At 43.5% G+C, this 22,628-nt stretch overlaps 1 protein-coding gene across 1 annotated transcript in view; it reads right to left on the minus strand.

Moving 5' to 3' along the window:
• TXNRD1 (thioredoxin reductase 1) overlaps positions 1 to 22,628 on the minus strand; it is a 95,454-nt gene that overhangs the window by 2,072 nt on the left and 70,754 nt on the right. Inside the window, exons 8-16 of the mRNA XM_060245586.1 lie at positions 22,182 to 22,324; positions 20,172 to 20,287; positions 18,929 to 19,154; positions 14,176 to 14,268; positions 13,479 to 13,555; positions 11,941 to 12,097; positions 9,992 to 10,099; positions 8,551 to 8,646; positions 7,120 to 7,254 (exon numbers count right to left, since the gene is read on the minus strand). Coding sequence (XP_060101569.1) covers positions 7,120 to 7,254; positions 8,551 to 8,646; positions 9,992 to 10,099; positions 11,941 to 12,097; positions 13,479 to 13,555; positions 14,176 to 14,268; positions 18,929 to 19,154; positions 20,172 to 20,287; positions 22,182 to 22,324 — 1,151 coding nt within the window. The remainder of the gene's footprint in view (positions 1 to 7,119; positions 7,255 to 8,550; positions 8,647 to 9,991; positions 10,100 to 11,940; positions 12,098 to 13,478; positions 13,556 to 14,175; positions 14,269 to 18,928; positions 19,155 to 20,171; positions 20,288 to 22,181; positions 22,325 to 22,628) is intronic.

The raw sequence follows: 22,628 nt of genomic DNA on the forward strand, positions 1-22,628 counted from the left end.
CAGCTGTCTTGGTGTCAAGGGTATGGCCTAATATGCAAATGAGCTCCTGCTGGGTTTTTTCTACAAGCCCTGCTTATAGTAGTGCTGTTTCCAGAAGCATCCACATGATATTTTCTTTTATTTGTCCTGCTTCTGTGTTTTCTCCTGTTTTGCTGTGATCTTTCTCAAAACTGGTTTAATATAATCTTTTTGGAAAAATTGTAGCCAAAAGTGTTTTGGGAGACTGCGGCTATCTCCACATGGGCGATTTCCCCTGGATGTGATCCTATTGGGACATGAGTTTTTGTTTCGCCTTTTTGCCTTTTGTACAGCATCGTGCTGCTTCTATACACCACTCAGGTTCTCCTTTACTTATTTGTGATCTTTTCCATACCTGCTTTGCTGTGCTGTTTTGGATTTAGATCACAGTAAAGCCAGGTTGGCTGTCATGTGGGCAAGAAAGTCTGGGTCTTCCCAGTTCTGACCAATTGACAGACATTTTCCCTTCTCCTGTCCTCACAACAGTCACCCCCCCCACGTGTGTCTTTTTGCTAGTCCTGAGCAAACCAATGTAATTTTGTTGTCTCAGCCTTTATGAAGGCTACCTCTCCCCATACATACACGCAAAATGGCTTGATGGGGGATTTGATAAAAGTCAGGAATTGTTAGATCATTACAGCATTATTACTCTCCACCAGTACCAGAAATCTACTAGTTCCCAGTTTTTATTTTTAACAATAAAAAGTATCTTGGTTTTTTTGTTATAGTTAAGGAGAAACACATATAACTATAAATGTATATATGAATATATACTTCTGCCTGTCTGTCTCATCTAGCTCAGCATCGACAACTATGATTGGCAGTATCAGGGTTTTTTTTTTTAGCAGGAACTCATTTGCATTTTAGGCCACACACCCCTGATTAGGCTTCCCAAATCCCCCGCCTGGGTGGGGGACCCCCAATTTGGAGTCTCCTCCCCCCGCTCGCCAAAAATCCAGAAAGCAGGGGGGAATGGCGGCCCTTCCCATGCAGCCTAGATCCCAGCAGCTTCTCCTCTCCCCTTCCCACCGATCCCCGATGCTTCTCCTCCTCCCTTCCCTTCTCACCTCGGATCGCAGCAGCTTCTCCTTGCCCCTCCCCTTCCCACCCAGCTCCATCGCAGCAGCCGGAGCTTTCCCAGGCTGCTTCCTGCCCCGCCCCAAAGGACCATGTGCCTTTGCACCTCCGGAGGTGGTGAAAGGCTTCAATTTTCTGTTTCTTTGTTGCTGTGAAGAAGCTGTCTGATGAGTAGAGAGGCCAATCCCCTACATCAGATTTGCAAGAAGGGGGGGGGGTGCGGAGGAGAGGGAAACGTCTTCATTATTCCCTATGTGGAGATCGTTCCTCATAGGGTATAATGGGGAATTGATCTGGAGGTTTCGGGGGCTCTGGGGGAGCTATTTTTTGAGGTAGAGGCACCAAATTTTCAGTATAGTATCTAGTGCCTCTCCCCAAAATACCCTCCAAGTTTCAAAACGATTGGACCAGGGGGTCCAGTTCTATGAGCCCCCAAAGAAGGTGCCCCTATCCTTCATTATTTCCTATGGAAGAAAGACATTTAAAAAGGTGTGCTGTCCCTTTAAATGTGATGACCAGAACTCCCTTGGAGTTCATTTATGCTTGTCACACCCTTGTTCCTGGCTCTGCCCCCAATGTCTCCTGGCTCCGCCCCCAAAGTCCCCAGATATTTCTTGAATTGGACTTGGCAACCCTACCCCTGATGTAGCCAGTCCTCCAAGAGGTTACAGGGCTCTTTTTAAAGGGCCTACTGTAAGCTCTTGAAGGATTGGTTACATCAGGAGTGTGTGGCCTAATATGCAAAGGAGTTTCTGCTACAAAAAAAGCCCTGGGCAGTATCATTGATGCATATAAGAACCTGTGAAATAGCTCACCATTATGTGATCATACAGACAGAAAAATGAATTCAAGCAGCTGGTGACTTGCCCAGGGATCTTAAATAAGGGGAAGATTTGAACTCAGATTCCATGTTGAAGGTCAACAAAGTGCCTGTTGGACCAGACCAGCCTATCGTTGCATGGAAGCAAGTTTCATTTCAGGGAAGAGGGTGACTTGCACCCCTGTAGCCACAGGTAGGGGCTTGAGGCAGCGCCCTCTCCCAATTCTGCAACACCCCTACCCGAATTTGAGACAACTGGTGAGCTGAATGGCCTGTCCCAGCACTTCCCCCACAGTCAGCAGTGAGCGGTTCATGATGACTGACTTGGTGGCTTCACTGGGCCTGCACCAGCCCAGCCATGTGACCTAGCATCATGGGACCCAGGGTGGCTTGGCTCGCTGGTGCAGGCACAGTGAGGCCATCACTGCCAAGCGAGTCAGTCCCCATCAACTGCTCATTGCGGGGGTAGCACCGGAGTGGCCGTCTAGCTCCTCCAACAAATGCTGCTGCTGCAACCGAAGAGGAAATACATTTCAGTGGTGAACAAGGTCTCTTTATGCTGTTGGGGGGAGAATGAGCAGTTGCAGGCTGGCTCTCTTTAAGGAGCAGCTGCAGGCTGAGTCTCTCTCCATCTCTTCAATGAAGGGCTACAGGAAGGGTCTCTCCCTTGCTTTATCATTTTTTTTTGTAACATCAGAAGTTATGTCATGCCCCACCAGTGTCCCCCCCCCCTTTTTTCAGGGTCTGAAAAATTTTCTGGTTATGGGGGTGGAGCCTTGTAAAAACATTCAAACCCATTTCGTTCAGTGCTGTACACTAAAATCGCTGCAGAATACTGGCAACCCTACCAAGCAGGCAGGCAAATTTCTGCCTTCCTTCTTAATGTCACTCATTATCACTGTATTTGTGGTTCTGGGAGGAAAAGGAAAATAATTTTTTCTCCTTTCCCTATATGGTGATGATGGAAAATGCTGTCCTTTTCCTTTCCTTTATTCTATACCATGCTCACGGACCAACTGGTCATAAGCCTCTTTTTTTTTTTTTGCTTCACTTAGTACAATCTATTTCTCTGGGATATTTCTCTTAATCTCTTCCTCATGTGCTAGACTGCACAGCTGCTACCAGATTAGTTATTTTGTTATTCTCCTAGTACTGTTCTGGAAGACTGCCTTGTCAGTGGGTAAGTCTAGATGTTCTCAAGATGCCTGAGTGGTGGCAGCTGGTTACCAGGGTATTTTCCAGGAAACCCATGGTCTAAGGCAGGGGTCCTCAACCCCCAGGCCATGGACCAGTACCGATCTGTAGCCTGTTAGCAACCGGGCCGTGAGTTATATAATTATTTAAATATATATTACAATGTAGTAATTATAATAGTAAGAAGATGATATTGGATTTATATCCTGCCCTCCACTCCAAATCTCAGAGTGGCTCACAATCTCCCCCACAACAGACACCCTCTGAGGTAGGTGGGGCTGAGAGAGCTCTTATAGCAGCTGCCCTTTCAAGGACAGCTCTGGGAGAGCTATGGCCGACCCAAGGCTATTCCAGCAGCTGCAAGTGGAGGAGTGGGAAATCAAACTTGGGTCTGCGCACTTAACCAACACACCAAAATAAAGTGCCCAATAGTATCATCCCGAAACCATCGCCTCCCACCCCGTCTATGGATAAATTGTCTTCCACAAAACTGGTCCCTGGTGCCAAAAAGGTTGGGAACTGCTGGTCCAAGGGGTTTCGCAGCAAGGAAAACACAATCTCCCCCTTCCTATGGTAACACTGCTATAGACATAGATCTATTCTCATCATAGAGTAATACTGCTTTCTCTTCTCTCACTCTTTTTCTCAAGGTTTCTGACCTTACAGATGAAAAGAAATAATTAAGGGGAAGCCATGTGGCTTTCCACCATAAGTACATCTGATCTTTATGCACTAAATGAAGATACCAGAAAGAGAGTTTAAAAAAAACCTGTACAATATGCTGTGAAGTCTGCCGAGCATTAATGAGTAGCTATGGGCATATGGGTCAAAGATAATTTGCCTTGTGGGAAAGCAGATATCTATTACAGACAAAAAAGATTCTCAAATAGGTCCTGATGAAATGAATGGGAATTGTGCCAGAGCAATTACTTTGTTAAAGACAACCTGTGAATTGATTATATACAATGGTTTATTGTGGTTTGTGCACAAACGCTAAAAAGATGCAACTATAGGTAGTGATCATATGGAGCTACCTTATACCAAGCTTGTTTAATGCTGCGCTGTCTACTCTTGATGGGCAGGGGCTCTCTAGAGTCTTCAGTAGAGAAACGATTTCCCCAACATTGCACCTGGAAGTCATGTCAGGCTCCTTGGGAATATCTGACAAAGCTATGTGGTACAAGATGTTTTTCTGTAGGCCTTACAACCAAGTGAAGTTCTCCTGTCCATGAGATTCTTCAGGTGCCTGTTAAAAACTGCTTAGAGAGCCATGCAAGCTCTCAAGTTGACATTTGTGCTCAAGTATTTGGTTAGCAAAATATCCATATCTTTTATAATAAAATGTTTGGGTTTAGACTAGATGACCCTAGGGGTCCCTTCCAACTCTATGATTCTCTGGTGACTGACCCCTACTGGGGGCCTGGGAGATATTCAGAGGGGTGGCTGAAAGCCTGCCCCTGACTCCCCACTGGGCATTTCAAGGGCATTTCTCCCATCCAAGTGCTAACCACAGCTGACCCTGCTTAGCTTCCAAGATCTGATGAGCTGGGGCTTGCCTGGGCTATCCAGGTCAGAGCCCTCCCATGGTCTTAAATTAAAAGCACCAACTATTTACAAACTTTTCTTCATAAAACAGATTATCCTACCTCTTTTTCCATTTTTGGTCCTTAAGTGGTCAGGAGAAACATGGATATTCAATAAATAAAATTTAATTGACCCCCTTAATACTTCCTACAGTGATACTGCTTTTTAGAGGAATAGCACAAAGCTGCTTCATGCTGAGTCAGACCAATGATCTACTGAAGTTAGTACTGTGTACTCTGATTGGGTATAGCTCTGAAGGGTCTCAAGAAGACAGTCTTTCACATCACCTACTCCCTGACCCCCTTTAAATAGAGATATCAGGGATCAAACCTGAGACCTTCTGCATGCAAAACAGGTGCTATAGCGGTGAGCCACAGCCTCTCCCCAAAATGCAAAAGATATGCTCACTATGTTGCTGAATCAAATTCTCAAAACTCAAAACACACAGTGAGGCCACACTACACTTTGAGATCAGCTATAATTATTTACCACCCAGAACAGATTGTTTTTGAAACATCCTCCTTAGAAGATCAATAAAATTAGGGGACAAGCCACATCATCCAGTCAGAGAGCGTTTCTCCTCTTCAGCTGTTTTCATCCGCTTCAGAAGGTATCAAAGGAGGTAAAGTTAAAGAGCTCAGAACAGTTCAAATTTGATTCCACTGACATTCCAGAATTGGATTGTTCTGATGTCTGGCTCAAACCACCGGTGCTTTATGTGAAGAAGAATGTTACATAGAGAATGTACACTATGCTTTCATACCATATATTGGTCTAAGTGTTGGGGGTAGGTGGAGAGAGTGGAAAGCACTATGAAAAGTGATGCAATGCCCCAGATTCTTTTGCAAACGTGCTCCTGGGATATGCCTGGGAATTGGGATGAGGGCAATATGTGAACACAGACTCAGAGACCCTCACACTGGATAACGCAGCTTGAAGAGGGGAGGGTCCTGAAGCAGCGACTGGGAAAAAGTCAGGTAGGCATTCATCTGGTGGGAACTGCAGGGATATCTGCCACGAAATAGCCTGAGCCTGCTTTGGCGAGGAGGGTGGGATACAAATAAAAATTATTATTATTATTAAAGTCTCCTTAGGTCAACAGGCCAGAACAGGTCAGGTGTCACTCCCACTCCTTATTAAAAATCTTCCAGGTCAGACTTCCTTGGTAGTGTGAGCTACTAGGAGGCTTGCTCATTGCCTGCTACAGATGGCTTTCACAGCAGCTGGGCCTGACACATACCCTAAAGCTATCTCCATTTTTATGATGCTTTTTTTAGCCAAGCGAAAAGTAGTTCAGGATAAAAAAGCAAATTAAAGGAAGCCTGGTAAGTTGCCTTTAGTCAAGGTTTATCGGAAAACTGATAGGCTTGTTTTGCAGACAAAGAAACACAGGTAGGCGGATTACAGGAAATCAAATCCACTTCAGTCTAAATGGTTCAAAGCGGCTGTAATTAGTTGGCATCAAAGTCATCCCTAAGGGAAAATAAACTGAAAGCAGAACAAAGCATCTGCACATGTTAACCATGCAAATAAGCCCAAAGTTCTTGAAGAAAACAAGGAGCTGAATGTTCAGTAGTCCAAAACTGCTCTGTATGCTGGGGCTGTCAAATGCATGTTACCTTCATAAAATATAAAAATTCCAAACACATTTAAAGAAAAAAAAGAATGCCATCTAAATCACTGCAATTATTTTCATGAATCCTTCATTCCCTTTAAATCTTCAGACTTCACTACAATACAAACTGTACTAAGCAGTCTTGGCAAAACAAGTTGCATCCCAGCAAATCAGGTATTTTGTTTCTTAATTCTGTTGTATAAGAGAACAAATTACCCGGAAAAGTATGAGGGTACAACTCTGAAGTTCTCTGGATCTTTTAAAGTTTTACTTTAAAAACAAACTAATTTTTGATGTATTACTCAAAATTAAAGATAATTATCTTTGCATTCAAAAGGCTAGGAGTTTTTAATTAAGATCATAGGAAGAGCCCTGCTGAATCAGACCAATGGTCCATCTAGTGCAGCATAGTGTCTCACACAGTGGTCAACCAGTTTCTCTGGAGACTGAACCACAGGGTCTCTAGAGGCTGATGTGTCCCCCTCATGCTACCTGCTGGCACTGGGATTCAGAGGCTGACTGCCTCCAAATGAGGAAGTTCCTTTTAGTCACCATGGCTAACAGCCACTGATAGAGCTATCTTCCATGAATCTGTTTTATACCGGGTCTGAAAGTTATTGTTGCACTGATGAAAGATAAATTGTCCCTTTGCATCATCCAGGTTTATGATTCAAGGCAGCAGCAATTAGGAACAGGATGCAAAACAGTGACCATGAAAATTATTATTGCCGTTCTATGTTCTCTGAGGAAAAATTCTGTGAGAACAAACACAAATGACTAAAGTTTCTTTAAAGCTGTTTTTAATACGCACCTCTGCACAGACTGGATGAATTCCTATTGTGCTGTCCAAAATTTCTTTTGTCATTCCACATTTTATGGCTGCTGCAAATCCTTGGGTAATTTCTCCAGCATTTGGACCGAGCACATGAAAACCAATAACACGCTCCTAAAGAAAAACAAGAACAACCTCTAACTATAATTTTCTTCAGATTAAGTAATGATTGCTTACTCCTTAGGAGAATGGGCCTTAGATACCTATGCAAACCATTTTTTCTAGCTGAATACCTAAGAGATATGTTATAATCCAGTTTTCAAATGTCTTGTATTGTCTGTATACTGACAATTTACAATGATTTTATGGTATTATTTTCACTTGTAAAATGCCTCCAGCAGGACTCTGGAGAGGCACCATAAAACATTTCCTAAATAAATACAATAAGCAAATGTGCTCATAAACGTATAGAAAAGGCTGCAATGTGTAGTGAGGCTTTGCCAGTAACCTGGCAGTACAAAGGAGCTTGGGATAGCACTTGGGAATTATGTTTGGAGGCTGGAAGGTGCAGACTACATGGGATTTATGAAGAAACTATGGCTTGTTAACATACACGTCTGGTAGACTCACCAGGGTCTGTGACACCTTATTACAAGATTAAAAAGTTAGGCATCAACACCCCATTAAGTGGATGCTGCCTTAAGTGCAAATGCAAAAGAACAAGATGCTATTTAATGAGAACTCCAGCCACGATATTATTAAACTCTTCAAAAAGACACTTAATTTAGAGCTGTATGGGTGGATGGCTTTTAACAAGCTAGCGCTTTCAAAGAGCATTCATATCCATCAAAGTGACAACAACAGTTTTATTAACATCCAAAGTGACTCTTGCAATTTTTTTTGTATTTTGTGTGTGTGTCTACATCTGGAAATCATGGTGACTCCTACTGGGGGCCTGGAGCAGGGGTGGAATTCTAGTAGGAGCTCATTTGCAAATTAGGCCACACCCCCTGATGTAGCCAATCCTCCAAGAGCTTACAAGGCTCTTTTTTAATAAGCTCCAGGAGGACTGACTACATCAAGGGGGTATGGCCTAATATACAAATGAGCTCCTGCTAGAATTCCATCCCTGGCCTGGAGAGGTGGCTAAATAAAGCCTGCTCCTGGCCCCCCAACTGCTGGTATTTCCAAGGAGGTCTCCCGTCCAAGTACTTGCCAGAGTCGACCCTGCTTAGCTTCTGAACTCTGATGACAACAGGCTTGCCTGGGCTAGCCAGATCAGGGCACCAGTACTGTTCCAAATTGGATACATAAAAGAGACACAAGTTCTATAAACATTGTAAGAACAATTCTTTTTTTAAAATGCTATTTACCTAGTATGTATATAAAAATTAACATTAAAAACCCTTCTTGATCTTCCATGATGACAACCCTTGAAACAACCTGATATTTGATGCACAACAGGATTACCTTATTTGGAATGTGGCAAATGACTTTTGCATAGCATTTGTTGTTATCTCTGGATGGGAGAGTCCATTCCAGTGGCCAGAAATAACTGTGATAAACCTGGAAAAGCAATAAAGACATCAATATTCATATAGCTTCTAAATGACTGGAAGATGATATGATGGCTGACAAAATTACAGACACAGGTCAAGATTTTTTAAAGTTAAGTGGCCATTAATTTCTAACCTCTGAACTAATGTCAACAGTGATCAAAGATTATCTCTCCATAAAAGTCAGGAGCATTCACAAACCTTGCATTTAAAGAAGACTTCCAAAATGCTCCAAGTTAGGCCTTATCTTGTAGTAGTCAGATGTTCGTGAAATGGTAAAAGTGCACACAGAAATCTGGCCTGCAGATGTACGAGAGTCAGTGCAGTGTAGTAAAGAGTGTCAGGCAAGGATCTGGGAGTCCCAGGCCCAGTTTCAAATCCCCACTCTGCCATGGAAGCTTGCTGGGTGACCTTGGGCCAGTCACACTGTCTCAGCCTATCCTTCCTCACAGGGTTGTTGTTGTAAGGATAAAGAGGAAGAAAGGAGAATGAGGGATGCCTCTTTGGGTTTCCGTTGAGTAAAAAGACAGGATTATAAATGAAATAACAATAATAGTAGTAATAGTTATACAAATGTCATAGGTTGAGGACCTGGCCAAAAGCCACAGAAAGCAACTGAATCTTATGTGTTAGTTCTGCAGCCTTTTGTATTAATGGACGGAAACGTACAACATCAGTCCCTACAAGTCATGGTAAGATAACCTTTATATCCAGAGGCAGTAAACCCCTGAAACCCAGTGCTAGGAGGTAACCTCAGGGGAGGGTTTTGGCCTCTATGCCTGTTTGTTGGCCCTCCTGGGCAACTGGTCAGTCAGTGTATGAAACAGGATTCTGAGCTAGATGGACCAAAAGTCTGATCGAGCAGAGCTTTTCTTGTGTTTTTACATGCAGCCACTTGTTGACGAGTGCTAGATGCAGTTATGAGAGAAGACAAAAGGGTTTGGGTTTGGTGTGAAGACAGCACAGAAGGCTGCATATACAGGTTGTCTTGCTATGGTTCTCTTTTATGTAGATGGTCTGAGAGAAAAGGCACATGGCAGCATTTCTCACAGGTGAAAGGACACATCCTGACTAAATTCTAGCTGTGGAACTCCTCTCCACTGATATCTATGTCCTATCTATGATATCCTATCAATGTCAGACAAGCATACACTTACAGAGTATTATAAGGAAAGTGGACTATAAAGCAGGACTACAATAGAGGAAGCCATTCCCATTTTCTCTCTCATCACTTTGTTTAGAACAAAGATTTCTGCCTCCACCCATATATGTCGTAGATAGCTAAAGGTTTAAAGACAAAATCTGAGGATCAGATCCCCCCAAAAGTGCAGAAAACAGGTGAATTTTTGAAGTACCTCAATGTTATCCTCTCCAAATTTCTCTATTGCGTTTTCTTCAGAATAGCCACAGGCTCCATATTCAAGTGGGGTGAACACTGTGGTTGGAACATTCACATAGTCGCACTATCAAGACAGAAAATTTTTGTATCAATGTAGCTGTTTTTCAGAACCACTAGAACATCAGTCTCAGGAATAAAACCAAGAGAAAATCACTGATCAAAGATGGCTTAGTTTGGTGTAGTGGTTAAGTGTGCGGACTCTTATCTGGGAGAACTGGGTTTGATTCCCCACTCCTCCATTTGCACCTGCTGGAATGGCCTTGGGTTAGCCATAGCTATCACAGAGGTAGTCCTTGAAAGGGCAGCTGCTGTGAGAGCCCTCTCAGCCCCACCCAACTTATAGGGTGTCTGTTGTGGGGGGAGAAGATAAAGGAGATTGTAAGCTGCTCTGAGTCTTTGATTCAGAGAAAAGGGCGGGGTATAAATCTGCAGTCTTCTTCTTCTTAGAAGGGTAGTCTGTAGTAAAAATCCATATGACAAACCAAGATGAAACCTTACAGGCCACTGGCACTACCAATCACATACATGAACATAAGAACATAAGAGAAGCCATGTTAGATCAGGCCAATGGCCCATCCAGTCCAACACTCTGTGTCACACAGTGGCAAAAAATTTATATATTTTTATATTATATATATATATAAATTTTTTGCCACTGTGTGACACAGTGAACATATATATATACACACACACACACAAACACTGTGGCTAACAGCCACTGATGGATCTCTGCTCCATATTTTTATCTAAACCCCTCTTGAAGGTGGCTATGCTTGTGGCCGCCACCACCTCCTGTGGCAGTGAATTCCACATGTTAATCACCCTTTGGGTGAAGAAGTACTTCCTTTTATCCATTTTAACCTGTCTGCTCAGCAATTTCATTGAATGCCCACGAGTTCTTGTATTGTGAGAAAGGGAGAAAAGTACTTCTTTCTCTACTTTCTCCATCCCATGCATTATCTTGTAAACCTCTATCATGTCACCCCGCAGTCGACGTTTCTCCAAGCTAAAGAGTCCCAAGCGTTTCAACCTTTTTTCATAGGGAAAGTGTTCCAAACCTTTAATCATTCTAGTTGCCCTTCTCTGGACTTTCTCCAATGCTATAATATCCTTTTTGAGGTGCGGCGACCAGAACTGCACACAGTACTCCAAATGAGACCGCACCATCGATTTATACAGGGGCATTATGATACTGGCTGATTTGTTTTCAGTTCCCTTCCTAATAATTCCCAGCATGGCGTTGGCCTTTTTTATTGCAAACGCACACTGTTTTGACATTTTCAGTGAGTTATCTACCACGACCCCAAGATCTCTCTCTTGGTCAGTCTCTGCCAGTTCACACCCCAAAAACTTGTATTTGTAGCTGGGATTCTTGGCCCCAATGTGCATTACTTTGCACTTGGCCACATTGAACCGCATCTGCCACATTGACGCCCACTCACCCAGCCTCAACAGATCCCTTTGGAGTTCCTCACAATCCTCTCTGGTTCTCACCACCCTGAACAATTTAGTGTCATCCGCAAACTTGGCCACTTCACTGCTCACTCCCAACTCTAAATCATTTATGAACAAGTTAAAGAGCATGGGACCCAGTACCGAGCCCTGCAGCACCCCACTGCTTACTGTCCTCCACTGCAAAGACTGCCCATTTATAGTTTGGGGAGTGGTGGAAAACCTCTTGTGTCAATTTAAGCGACCAGGGATAGATTGCTACTCTGCCTCTGTATCCAGCCAGAGTTGGCACAAGCAAAATTGTGCTCTGCTTACATTTCTGTGTGTCAGGAAGGAGCTCAGGCATGCCTGAGCAACCACTTGCACCCCTTTATGGAGCTCTGTTTAATATGAGGATCACAAGCACAAAATATTTACAAGTTATGACAATGCTAACATTTGGTGATAACTTACCTTCACAGCTGATCTGCCATAAAGCCTCCGTACCAACAGCCTACCCGCTTGAATTGCCACCGGCGTGAGTTCCATCTTGTCTTCCAACACATCTCCGATGGCATAGATATAAGGCACATTGGTCTGCTCTTCATCATTGACAGGGATTTTTCCTGTTCTGCAAGTTGTTTTCAAGGGGGAGAAAAAGAGCAGCTAAGTAGGGTGTGGATTTGAAACATCAGTCCCTTGTCAAAATTATTCAACCTGCTGTCAAGGGAAGGGCCCCTACAAAGCCAGTCTGTTTTCCATACAAAAGCTGAATCTTGGTGCCTCTGAGCATATGGAAAGTGCTCCACATACAGGTCCAAATTCTCAGTTGTGAGTGGTGTGTGTGTGTGTGTGAAAAAGCTATAGCTTTTCAGTAACAGAGTGCGCTTTCCATACGTTCACTTTCTTTTACTTATTTGATGACTCAGCCCTTTAACTGAAAACAGAATAGCCCCAACCGGAGCTTTTGACAGGGCACCATTTGCTTTGTGATTTGAGATGACTTGGGGGGAAAAGACAGCAGAGGGGGCATTACATGTTTGCATGTGCATGTCCCATTCTTCCTAACAAGCAGAGTCTTAAGGGGAACGTGTGATTTGAAAGAAAGAGGCTTAAGGGCTCAAGGCACCCAGATGCAGCCACACTGCTAAAGCTATGCATATGTGGAGCTGGACCTGGCTTGGATGTGACACTTGCTTTGAAACAAGCCTATGAATGCCATTTTGAGCTCCCAGAAAAAAGTTGTCATATAAATCAATAATAAGCTATTGAGAAAGACTGAAAAAAAAATGTCCTAAACCCTACAGATAGTTCCGTGGTGTTGCCACCAGTGCTACACAAGGGAAATTTCTCTCTCTGTGTGTATGATGCTTATGGAATCCAGAGAGGTAGCAGGAACCCTGTGGTTTCCATATGGATTCAAGCACCTAAGGAAAAACTTTGGCTATCAGGTCACCAGTCTCCGGATTAGTGCTGCAAGATGTTAAGTACACACAAGAGCCCTCTTAGGGACTTATTACATTCAGTATGACAAAGCCTCTGTTGCTTGAATAGCTGGATGGAGGGGAAAGTTAGCAAGGTCCAGATTCCCCATTGATGCAGAGCTATGACTGGGGGGGGGGGGGGGGGAGACTTCACCTGTCATATTCTTCCATTTGATACAATATCTTGCATAACACAGGAGCTCTATCAAATCTCATGACAATATGGAGCACACAAATACCCATTTCACAATGACAACCACTATCAGAGTATTTCTCACTATCCCATGAGAGAGATTATTCAAAAGCACTGATTGCTAGCATATGAACCATTAACGTTCTCATTATTGCAAAGTTTGCCCTTTTGGCATGTTCAGTAATGTTCATTAAGCAGTTCCCCCTTACTGCAACAGAAATTGGCTGGAAAGGAAATTGATGTCTCCCTAGAAAACTAAATCTTTAAAGTCTTTGCGCAGTGGCAAAAGCAAATCACACAGGTGCAGCCAAGACAGCCAAAAGGTTTTGCCTTACTTCTCATTGATCTTCACTCCGATCCTCTCCAAGCCAATTTTTCTTGTGCATGAATCCCTCCCGATGGCCAGTAGCACCTGCAAAACACCCGCATGCATGCTGTTTCTTGCAAACTTAGGGACATTTTTCAGGACATTGGTTGCTATGTTAATTATTACATTAAAGTAATGACCTGAAGATTCAGGATTCAAAGTTCACAATAATAATGAATGGCTGGGTTTACATAGTCCCCATTATGCAAGGAGCTACTGTGAGTGATCTCTGGAGATATGGCAGTGAACACGTAGCAGGGACAGTGGGCAACCATTTCCACAGGTTCACATCTTGCAGTAGCTGCTGTAACTGCATGAATAGGGGAAGCTATCCTCATGTCCATGTTAACTCACAGCTGTAGCCATCATGTTACTGACACACTACAGCAAACATTTTGCAACTGAGCTTTCTTGCATGGACAAGACAATCTTGTTGTGTATGAGAGCTACAGCGCAGCAAGAGTGCAATAGCCAATGATGTGTGGATGCAGTGGCCATGTTTTCCTGCACAACTGTAACCACGATGTAGTCACAGTTGCTTACATTCTGGAAAGGCAGCCATACAAACGGGCCCAATGTCTAATATAGAAATGTCAGCAAGCACATAAATCATAACTCCATGCACAGTTTTAGTGAAAACAACTGGACTTGTGCAAATTACTTACTGTGTTGTATTCTCCTTCAATGATTTCATTGTTCTCAGTACGATGAGCTGTGACTTTTAGTATCCCAGGAGTTCCTTCCTTGATCTGTTCAATCTACAAAAAGGTAAAAATCAAGTATTGTTTTCACATGGCAGAAACAGATCCATTTGTTACATTATGAATTTACCCCCTAAAAGTGTGTTTGAAAACTAAGATTTTAAAAACATAAGCCATTTGAAACTGGCCCCCTCTATTTTTTTCAGAAGCAACTGTCACACTGCACTTCCATGAATCAATCATTCCTTTTTACTAATTTCTTTTGACATCTGAGAAGGCTGATTTCATCCCAGAAGCCTCTCAGCAAATGGCAAGAGCAGACATGGCAAAGGGGGCAGCCATGTTTGTTGTTATCTGCCCCCATTCGCACAGAAAGCAGGACATGGAGGGGATACCTATTTTAAGACCAAAAGAAGGATGATGGTAACGGGGATGAATCTTCCACCCTTCCTTGTCTCGTCATGCTAATGGAGCAGGGCTGGAAGAAAATGCTTGAGGCAACAGACCAAAGGAAGCTAAAGTAGGGAAGGCCCAGTTCATCTCAGGCACATGCCCCCTTTGACATTAAAATTAGACCCCACCCCTCTTCAAATATATGAATGAGCCAGGGATTACACAACATGGCGGAAAAGAAGGAAACAAACAAGAAAAAGACAATAATGCCCTGAATTCAGTAGGTCCAAGAAAATTATATCATAGCTTCAGTACAATCCAGGCTTCCAAGGGGCGGAGGGGGGGGGGGAGGAATGAATGCTTTTTAAGCATACCAACAGGAGGTCATTTATTATGTCTTGCTCTTTTCAAGTTGTGAAGAAATGCATTTTTTCTTTGAAATGAGCAAAATCTTCACTGCGTTTTAATTTTTTCCCCTCTCTCTGGGCCCAGAGCAGGCAAGGAGGAAGTCAGTTCAACTGCTTTCCAGATTTAGCTCAGCCCACCTTTATAAAAATGCCAATAAGTCCAGCTAGAGATAATAGTATGGTCCAGTCTCCCCCTTCCTCAAGCAGGGAACAGAGATTTGGAGGAATTAAGCCTAGAACAGGGGTGGGGAATCTTTTTTCTGCCAAGGACCATATGGATATTTATAATATCATTTGCGGGCCATAAAAAATTATCAACTTAAAAAACAATGCTCCGCCGAGGGAGAATGATTCAGGCCAGAAAAATTAATGTAAATGTTTTTCTATTTGAAGTCATGTGGGGAGAGCCTAATCTGGCACACACACACCCGGCCCACCGCCCTAGGCAAATGCATAGGTCCAAGGCTTTTTTGTAGAAAAAGCCCAGCAGGACTCAGTAGCATATTAGACCACATTCCTTAATATTAGCATATTAGGTCACACACTCATTAGCATATTAGGCCATGCCATCTGGGATAATCAAGTGCAAACTGAATTGTGACAGTAACTTTTCCAGGCCCTGCAGCAATACTGGCTGGCCAGCCAGGCCCCAGAGAGGCTGCTGCACAGTACATCTGGGCCCTGGGATCCCTGCCTGGCCCTGGGGAGGCTGCTGCACAGTGCAGCTGGGCCTCATGATCCTCGCTGGCCAGCCAGGCTCCAAGGAGGCTGCCACACGGCAATCTATGTATCTGTCCAGCAATCCCCGAGGGCCACACCAAGTGACCTCGAGGGCCGTATACGGCCCTCAGGATGCAGGTTTCCCACCCTTGGCCTAGAAGGACTCCAGAAAGAAGCTCCTGGAGACTTCAGGAAAAGCTTTGACCCAGCCTCACTCGGTCAGTGGGTGGGGAAAGACAGACGATAAAAGTCCTAGGTCTCTTTTGTGCCGAGTCCATCAGAGCAGACAGAACTCTTAACTGAGGTCTGGAGGAGGCAGTCATGGCCATGTGCTAGCCTATATCCGAGGGGGCCCACACAGACCTCCACTGTCTTGGACACACTATTTTAAAAGGAGCACCATGGAAGGCAGTTAGAGGGCAAGCAGCTATTTCTTCAGGGGCACACAAGGCAGTAAGCTGTCCCCATGGAAACCAGGCACTTGACAGCGGAAGACACAGAGGCAGGACCTCAGAACTTGGATGGGAAGCTGGGAGTCCCCTGACCCTCCCAGCAGGCAATTCCTACAAAAGTCACATGGTGGCGGAGAGTTATCAGAGAGAGAGAAAAGCCTCTTCAGGTATTGAGAAAACTTTGGAGGACAGGGTGGAACAGGGCCTGCAGGCCAGAGCAGGACTGTTCCACCCACAAGTACATAAAGCCATTGTTATAATCAGTGCATAAAGAAAGTGATCCTTTAATTATGTGGTAAGCAAATACAGTAAAGTACTACAGCTTCTTCCATTTATGCTGAAGAAGTCAAACGCACAGAAAATATGTGTGTGTAGATTGCTGTCAAGTTGCAACAGGTTTATGGCAAGCCCAGCAAGGGGCTTTCAAGGCAAGTAAGAAGGAGAGATGGTTTGCCATTGCCTCTCTCTGCAGTCTTCCTTGGTGGTCCCTCTTACAAGTACCTATCCTGCTTAGCTTCTGAGAGCTGGCTATATACTATGTCACTACCTCTCCCACACAGAAAATAGGGGGTGGAAAAGCCCAAAGCTTTTAAAACAAGAAAATAATTTTAAAGATTGTTAATAAATGGGCCAAATTACGTTATGTTTCACATGTGCACATCAGAAGGACTTCTACTCAGATACGAGCTGTGCAGGTCAACCTTCAACCGTCAGGTGTACAGGTATCCAATTTGGATTGGAACAGCAGTGTATGGTAAGAAGGGGTTCCTACTTCCCCCCCACAACACAGCTGTTTTCCTGACTCCAAACAACCCTGGAAGCCCAATTTGGTCAATGGCAGCTGTATATGTAGCCCATCAGTACATGCACAGAACTGAGTTGGGCAGTTATTGTCCCCTTTGGCCATTGTGGGTTGGGAGTGTAAGGAAGGCAGAAACCCATTATTTCCATGCACTGTGGTCATGATTTGGACCACGTGCATGAAAACAGAGTTCCCATGGAGAACTCTCAACTACTGTAAATCCCCATGGTGGTCACAAGTCAAACATAATGCGTTGCTGGGTCCTCAGGCTACAAGATCACTTGTTTCCTCTAGTGAAAGGTTCTTGACCTCTCCAATGTGTCAGATATTAGTTTGTAAGGGTCCCTGTGCTCTTAACACCTTTTTGGAAGTAAGGAGTTTGGCAAATTTGGCAAAAAAGGAAGTTTTTTCCATTCCTTTGCTCAGAACAAGTGTTCTTCTCAGCCAGTATGTCTTTCAGTTTCCTCCCCCCCCACCCCCACCCCCACCCCCCATGATCCTAGAACATTAATCTCATTCTAGGTGTGCATGGTACCTTGTAGGATCAAGGATACTAAAGTGGCTTTACTGTTTAATGCAGCCTGAGTAAAGCGAGGACATTTCACCTTCTTCTCAGCCTGGTTGTAGCTATAATTTATGCATAAAACATAAAATTATCTGTGATTTTAATACTGTTATCTCTCTCCTGATAAATGTCATATTCATTATTAAGGGAGGAGATGATCACACCATTGGTCTGCTGCACTGGATATTTTCCCCTACCTTCTGGTGAGCCCAGAACAAAAAGAAGAGCATTTGTTCTAGTTAATGTTCCAGTTTTGAAATATCTGAGAACCTATAAACCACTGGCTTAATGTCTCACTGACATTGAAAAACAATTTCCCTGCCACTGGAAAATAATTATGTATTAATCACCAAGAAGAAATGCTGTTTTCATACACAAACACTAATTGCTTTTGCTAATCCTTTCTCACCAAGAGCTTCCTAAATACCACTGACACACTGATCATTCAGGAACAGTCTGGTGAAGTTCTGCATATTCTGAATTCAGAAAGGAGGAGAATTTTAGTTAGGACAAAGAGGAGGGGAGGGACACAAAGGGCACCTCAGCCCTCTCATCTCAGTTCAGTACTTTGCTGTCAAAACTTCTTCATCTCTTTCATCTCTCTAACTATGCAACACTCCTTCTACACTAGCTTCCTCTTTTATCTCTGATCCAGCAAAACTATGCCTTTATCTTCAGAGCCATCCATAATCTCACTTCCCCTTCTCTCTCTGCTTTCATATCCTGAAATATCCCTGCCAATGACCTTCCCTCCTCAGGTGCCTGACAATCTTCTGCTCCCTTCAGTGGCTCCATCCTTCCTCTCCCTGCTGCCCCCAGATATCTGGAAGATGCCTTCCAAAATACCTGCATGATGCCACTCCCCAGCCCTTCCTTCAAGTAAATCCTCAAAACTCATCTCATCCATGAATGCTTTGACATAACCATTTAATATCTTTCCCTTATTGAAACTAGGTCAAAATATGCACAACTGATATTAACGGAGCAACGCAGAGAACGTCTACTCAGAATTAAGACCCTTATTATTCAATGGGGCTTACTTCCAAGAAAGCATCCTTAGGACTGCACTGTAAAGCATATTCATCTCCATTTAATCCTTCTCAATTCCATGTTCCCTTTGAAGAAATGCAGACTGTAAGCTCCTTGGGGCAGGGACTGGTTTTATGAATGCTTCTAGTGTCATGCACGTTAATGGTGCTAGGGAAACTAAATTATTAATGCCCAGAGCAAATTACATTAAATTATTAATGCCCAGAGTGAAATTAATCAACACCTCTTAAACTGTCAACATTTTAATTTCATAAAAATACTCATATGAGGACTACTTTTTAAAAATTACATATTCACTGGAATAAAAAAAAACGAAAACCAATCTTACCTTGGTGGGCACACATCTCTTAATGAACTTGATTCCGTGTTCTTCCATGTGCTGCCCTATTCTATTTGCCATATCCTGATCAAAGCCTCTTAGGAGAATGGAGCGCACCATCACAGTCACATCTAAACCAAGACCTGCAAGGAACCCTGCACACTCAAGGGCGACGTAGGAAGCCCCAACCACCAACGTCTTTCCTGGGCAGTAATACAGGGAGAAGAGATCATCGCTGCAGGGGGGAAATAATTAATAAATTAATCCCTGAAACAAAATACAAGAGAAATCATTACACAACTGGACTGTGAATTAAAAGTAAAGGGTGGGGGGAGAGTGGAAATAAAGTCATAAGGAGAACACAACCACCTCCATCCACAGTAAGGCATTTGGGAGTAACTGCAACAAATGGTCAATGGGATTCCTGTACTGTAGGCTACTCAAGAATGGAATGCTGTTACGTGCATAAGTAACCCAATTAAATAGGGAAACATTCCATACAGAATGGAGGTTGAATGGCCTTCTCCACTTACACCGTGATTTAGCTACACAAATGGCAATTTTCAATTACCAAAGAGAAGTTTAGGCCTGCTTGTCATTCTATAAGCATCTGTCTCCATTGGCAATGCCTTGGGGACAAACTAAATAAGATGCTGGTGGTCTATGATTATCTTTCCCAAAGGGGCAAATGGTGGCTTTAGGAAAATGGTACTAGGACAACATTAGCCCCCTTCTCCTCCAGTGCCATGGGCCCCTGTGGCAGCTTTTATAAGACAGCTCGGATGGCTCTGAATGAAGCCCAAGATTTGGCCCCTTGATTTAAGACACATATTTTACAAATGAGTCTTCAGATGTCGGTAGTTCTTTATCATATGGCTGCTTCACACATCAGGTGGACACAAACCTCGATTTGCTATTAAATGCGTATGCAAGGTGGCAACCACTTATTTTATTTTAATTTAATTTTTAGATTTATATCCTGCCCTATCCCACGAGTGGGATTATAAATCCATGACACATTAATCTGTATGATGCATGCATGTCCAAACACTGTTGTCTGAATGACCCCTTTTACAGAATGTGCCTTAACTAAGGCCCCCCATCAGCCTGTCATTGAGATGCCAATTGACCAGTCTGTCCCCAAGATGAACTTGTAGTTAGGAACTTCTTCACTGCTGCAGGCTGCCAACTTCCATCTCTTCCCAGGAGGCTACCAAGACCCTTCTGTTCCCATCTCAGCATTATATTTTACCTGGTGATGCAATATTGCTTGTCTCCGGGGATGCCAGGATAATGGGGCCTTTCTCCAGTGGCAATCAGAAATCTCTCTGCTGTGTAAAACTTCTCTACCCCTTTGTTATTTGTTGCCTGTAAATTAAAGCAACAGAGCACAACAACTTTTTATTCTAAGCTTTTGGGAATAACATGCATTTCTTACAATGCACTCCGCTCTCATCTCTCATCCCACTAGGCATTTGGCTACGTAATGAAAATGCAGAGAGCTACTCGTGCATCAAGCTGCCATAATTAAGACCTAACCTGTACATGTGAAATAAAAAAAAGTTTCCTTTGTACAGAAAGAACCTCAGCAACAACACTTTCTTAAACATGGGCACATGATTTCAGCACTTGGGTAACCGGGGAGGGGGATTAAAATAGTTCGATCTACTAAAGCCCCAAAATCTTCCAATTTATTTTCCCCAGCGGTTTGTTAAGCACACTCCAAATTCCCACAACAGCCCAATTAGCCATTGCTGCAATCCACCCCCCCCACCATGTCTTGCACATCTAAGCCCCTAGGCCTTGGAAGGCTCACACTACCTAACCAGTTTCAGAAGGGCAGCCATGGATGTTACTGCAAAAGCAACAGTCTTGCAACCCCTTGAACAGATTTAATGCGACATGAGATCATAGCCTCCTTTATCAGATGTGTGAAGTTTAATCTTTCATTGGCACACAAGGCTACAAAGGGAAAAATATTGTCAGCGGAGCTAAAAGGCTGTGGAGTGTAAAGAATAGCGGCAGGTCTGTGATATGCAGAGCCCGCAAGATACAAGATAAGAACAGGATGATTAATCCACAATAGTATTTGCTGTAATAATAACCGTATTTCTAACTATGCTATCCTTATTTCACAGCTGCAATGAAACAAGAGTCCCAATTCAGTCCAAACAGAATTTGTTAATATAACATTCTAGTCCAGCAGTCTCAAGCTGGAGCTTCCCTTTCAAGTCTTTGCTGTTGAAGTAGGGTGTGATTCAGGTTCCCAGTGAAGTATCCTGGGAGACTGAAATGTTTTCTCACTGATTTCTGACTGCTACACATTTCAATGTCGGCTTTGTCTCAGCTCCTACATAAAGACACTTCTGCTTGCATAAAAACTGCCCAACATCAACAGCAGAAGGACATGTTCAGCATATGATGGTATCTATCACGCAGGAAAACGTAAAGTATCAGTGAGCCTTCACTAGTGAGGATGGTGCTCTTAGATCCTTTAAGTGTTGCTTACGCAGATGCATGGACAGGGATGCAGTATCTGGGTTTGTTGTTGGACTCAGTACTAGGATTTGAGTACCTATCACAGTCTAGAGAGGAACTGTCTCAGGTAAACCTACTGGCTTACCATGAGACACCTGCAGGCTGGAAGAAACAGAAGAGGAGACGAGGAGCTGCATTTGCCATCACCAGCAAAATAAGGGGCAGGCTTTCAAGGGGGCTCATGCTACTGCCACAGCAGAGACAGTGGATGCAGCTGGGAGAGAGGTAGTAGCTTGCTTGCCTCTCCCACAGCAAGTGGCCACGCTGATTGCTCTGCAGACTCAGGGAAAGCTCCAAAAGCCCCAACTCTAATGACTCTGAGGAGACATTTTGCCCAGGGCTCTCAACAGCTGGACTTAACAACTGAAGCTTCAAAACCACCTCTAGGGCTGCTGGGCTCCTCGCTCACCTTTAGTCAGGAATCTGAGGATTCCTTGCCCCAAATATAACATGAGGACATCCATCCTTCCTTCCTCCTCTGTTGTCCCTTAGCAGGAGAAAGGAAAAAAAAATCCTTTTTTGCTGCTTTAAAAGTGCTTTCTGTTATATAGAGGTTCCCAAGCAAGTTGCCTAGAATTGCTTAACAATAAAGATAGCATGTCCTGGCCTAGCTACCAAATCTAGCAGAACGTTCTCATTTAAAGCAGATCTTCCCTGCTCAGGTAAAACAGGAGAGTTATGATGCAAACAGAATGGTACAATAAACTACGCAGAGAGTCAGTACCTTAATCCTGTGAGGCCCAACAAATTCTCCATAAGCGTTTTCATACGTGACTTTATTATCTCGGAGGGCTACCCGGTAGCCCCAGTTCAGAGAGCCAATGTAATTCTGAACTGCTTCTGTCATGGTTTCCCAGCTGTGATTTACTGTTGAGGGGGAAAAAAGAATCCAACTCTTAATCTGTGCATCTTTGGTTTCCCACAGCCTTGGTTCTCCATTAGCATGTGACATAATTATGGACGCGCCTGACTTAACTCACTGCTATGCCCCTTCTATTTTAAATTAGTTTAATTCTCCAAGGTTTGTGGAGTTTTGCTGACACAGTGCAAGGATAATGATGTGGGTAAATGTAGCTCGGAGTATTCTGCAGGTGGTGTGGCACAATCTTCTGAAACCACCTAAATCCTCATTTTGTATTTCTGTAAAAGGGGTCTTGCACAAGATGGGTTC

The sequence above is a fragment of the Heteronotia binoei genome, chromosome 8, assembly GCF_032191835.1.
Source record: "Heteronotia binoei isolate CCM8104 ecotype False Entrance Well chromosome 8, APGP_CSIRO_Hbin_v1, whole genome shotgun sequence".
Lineage (NCBI taxonomy): Eukaryota > Metazoa > Chordata > Lepidosauria > Squamata > Gekkonidae > Heteronotia > Heteronotia binoei.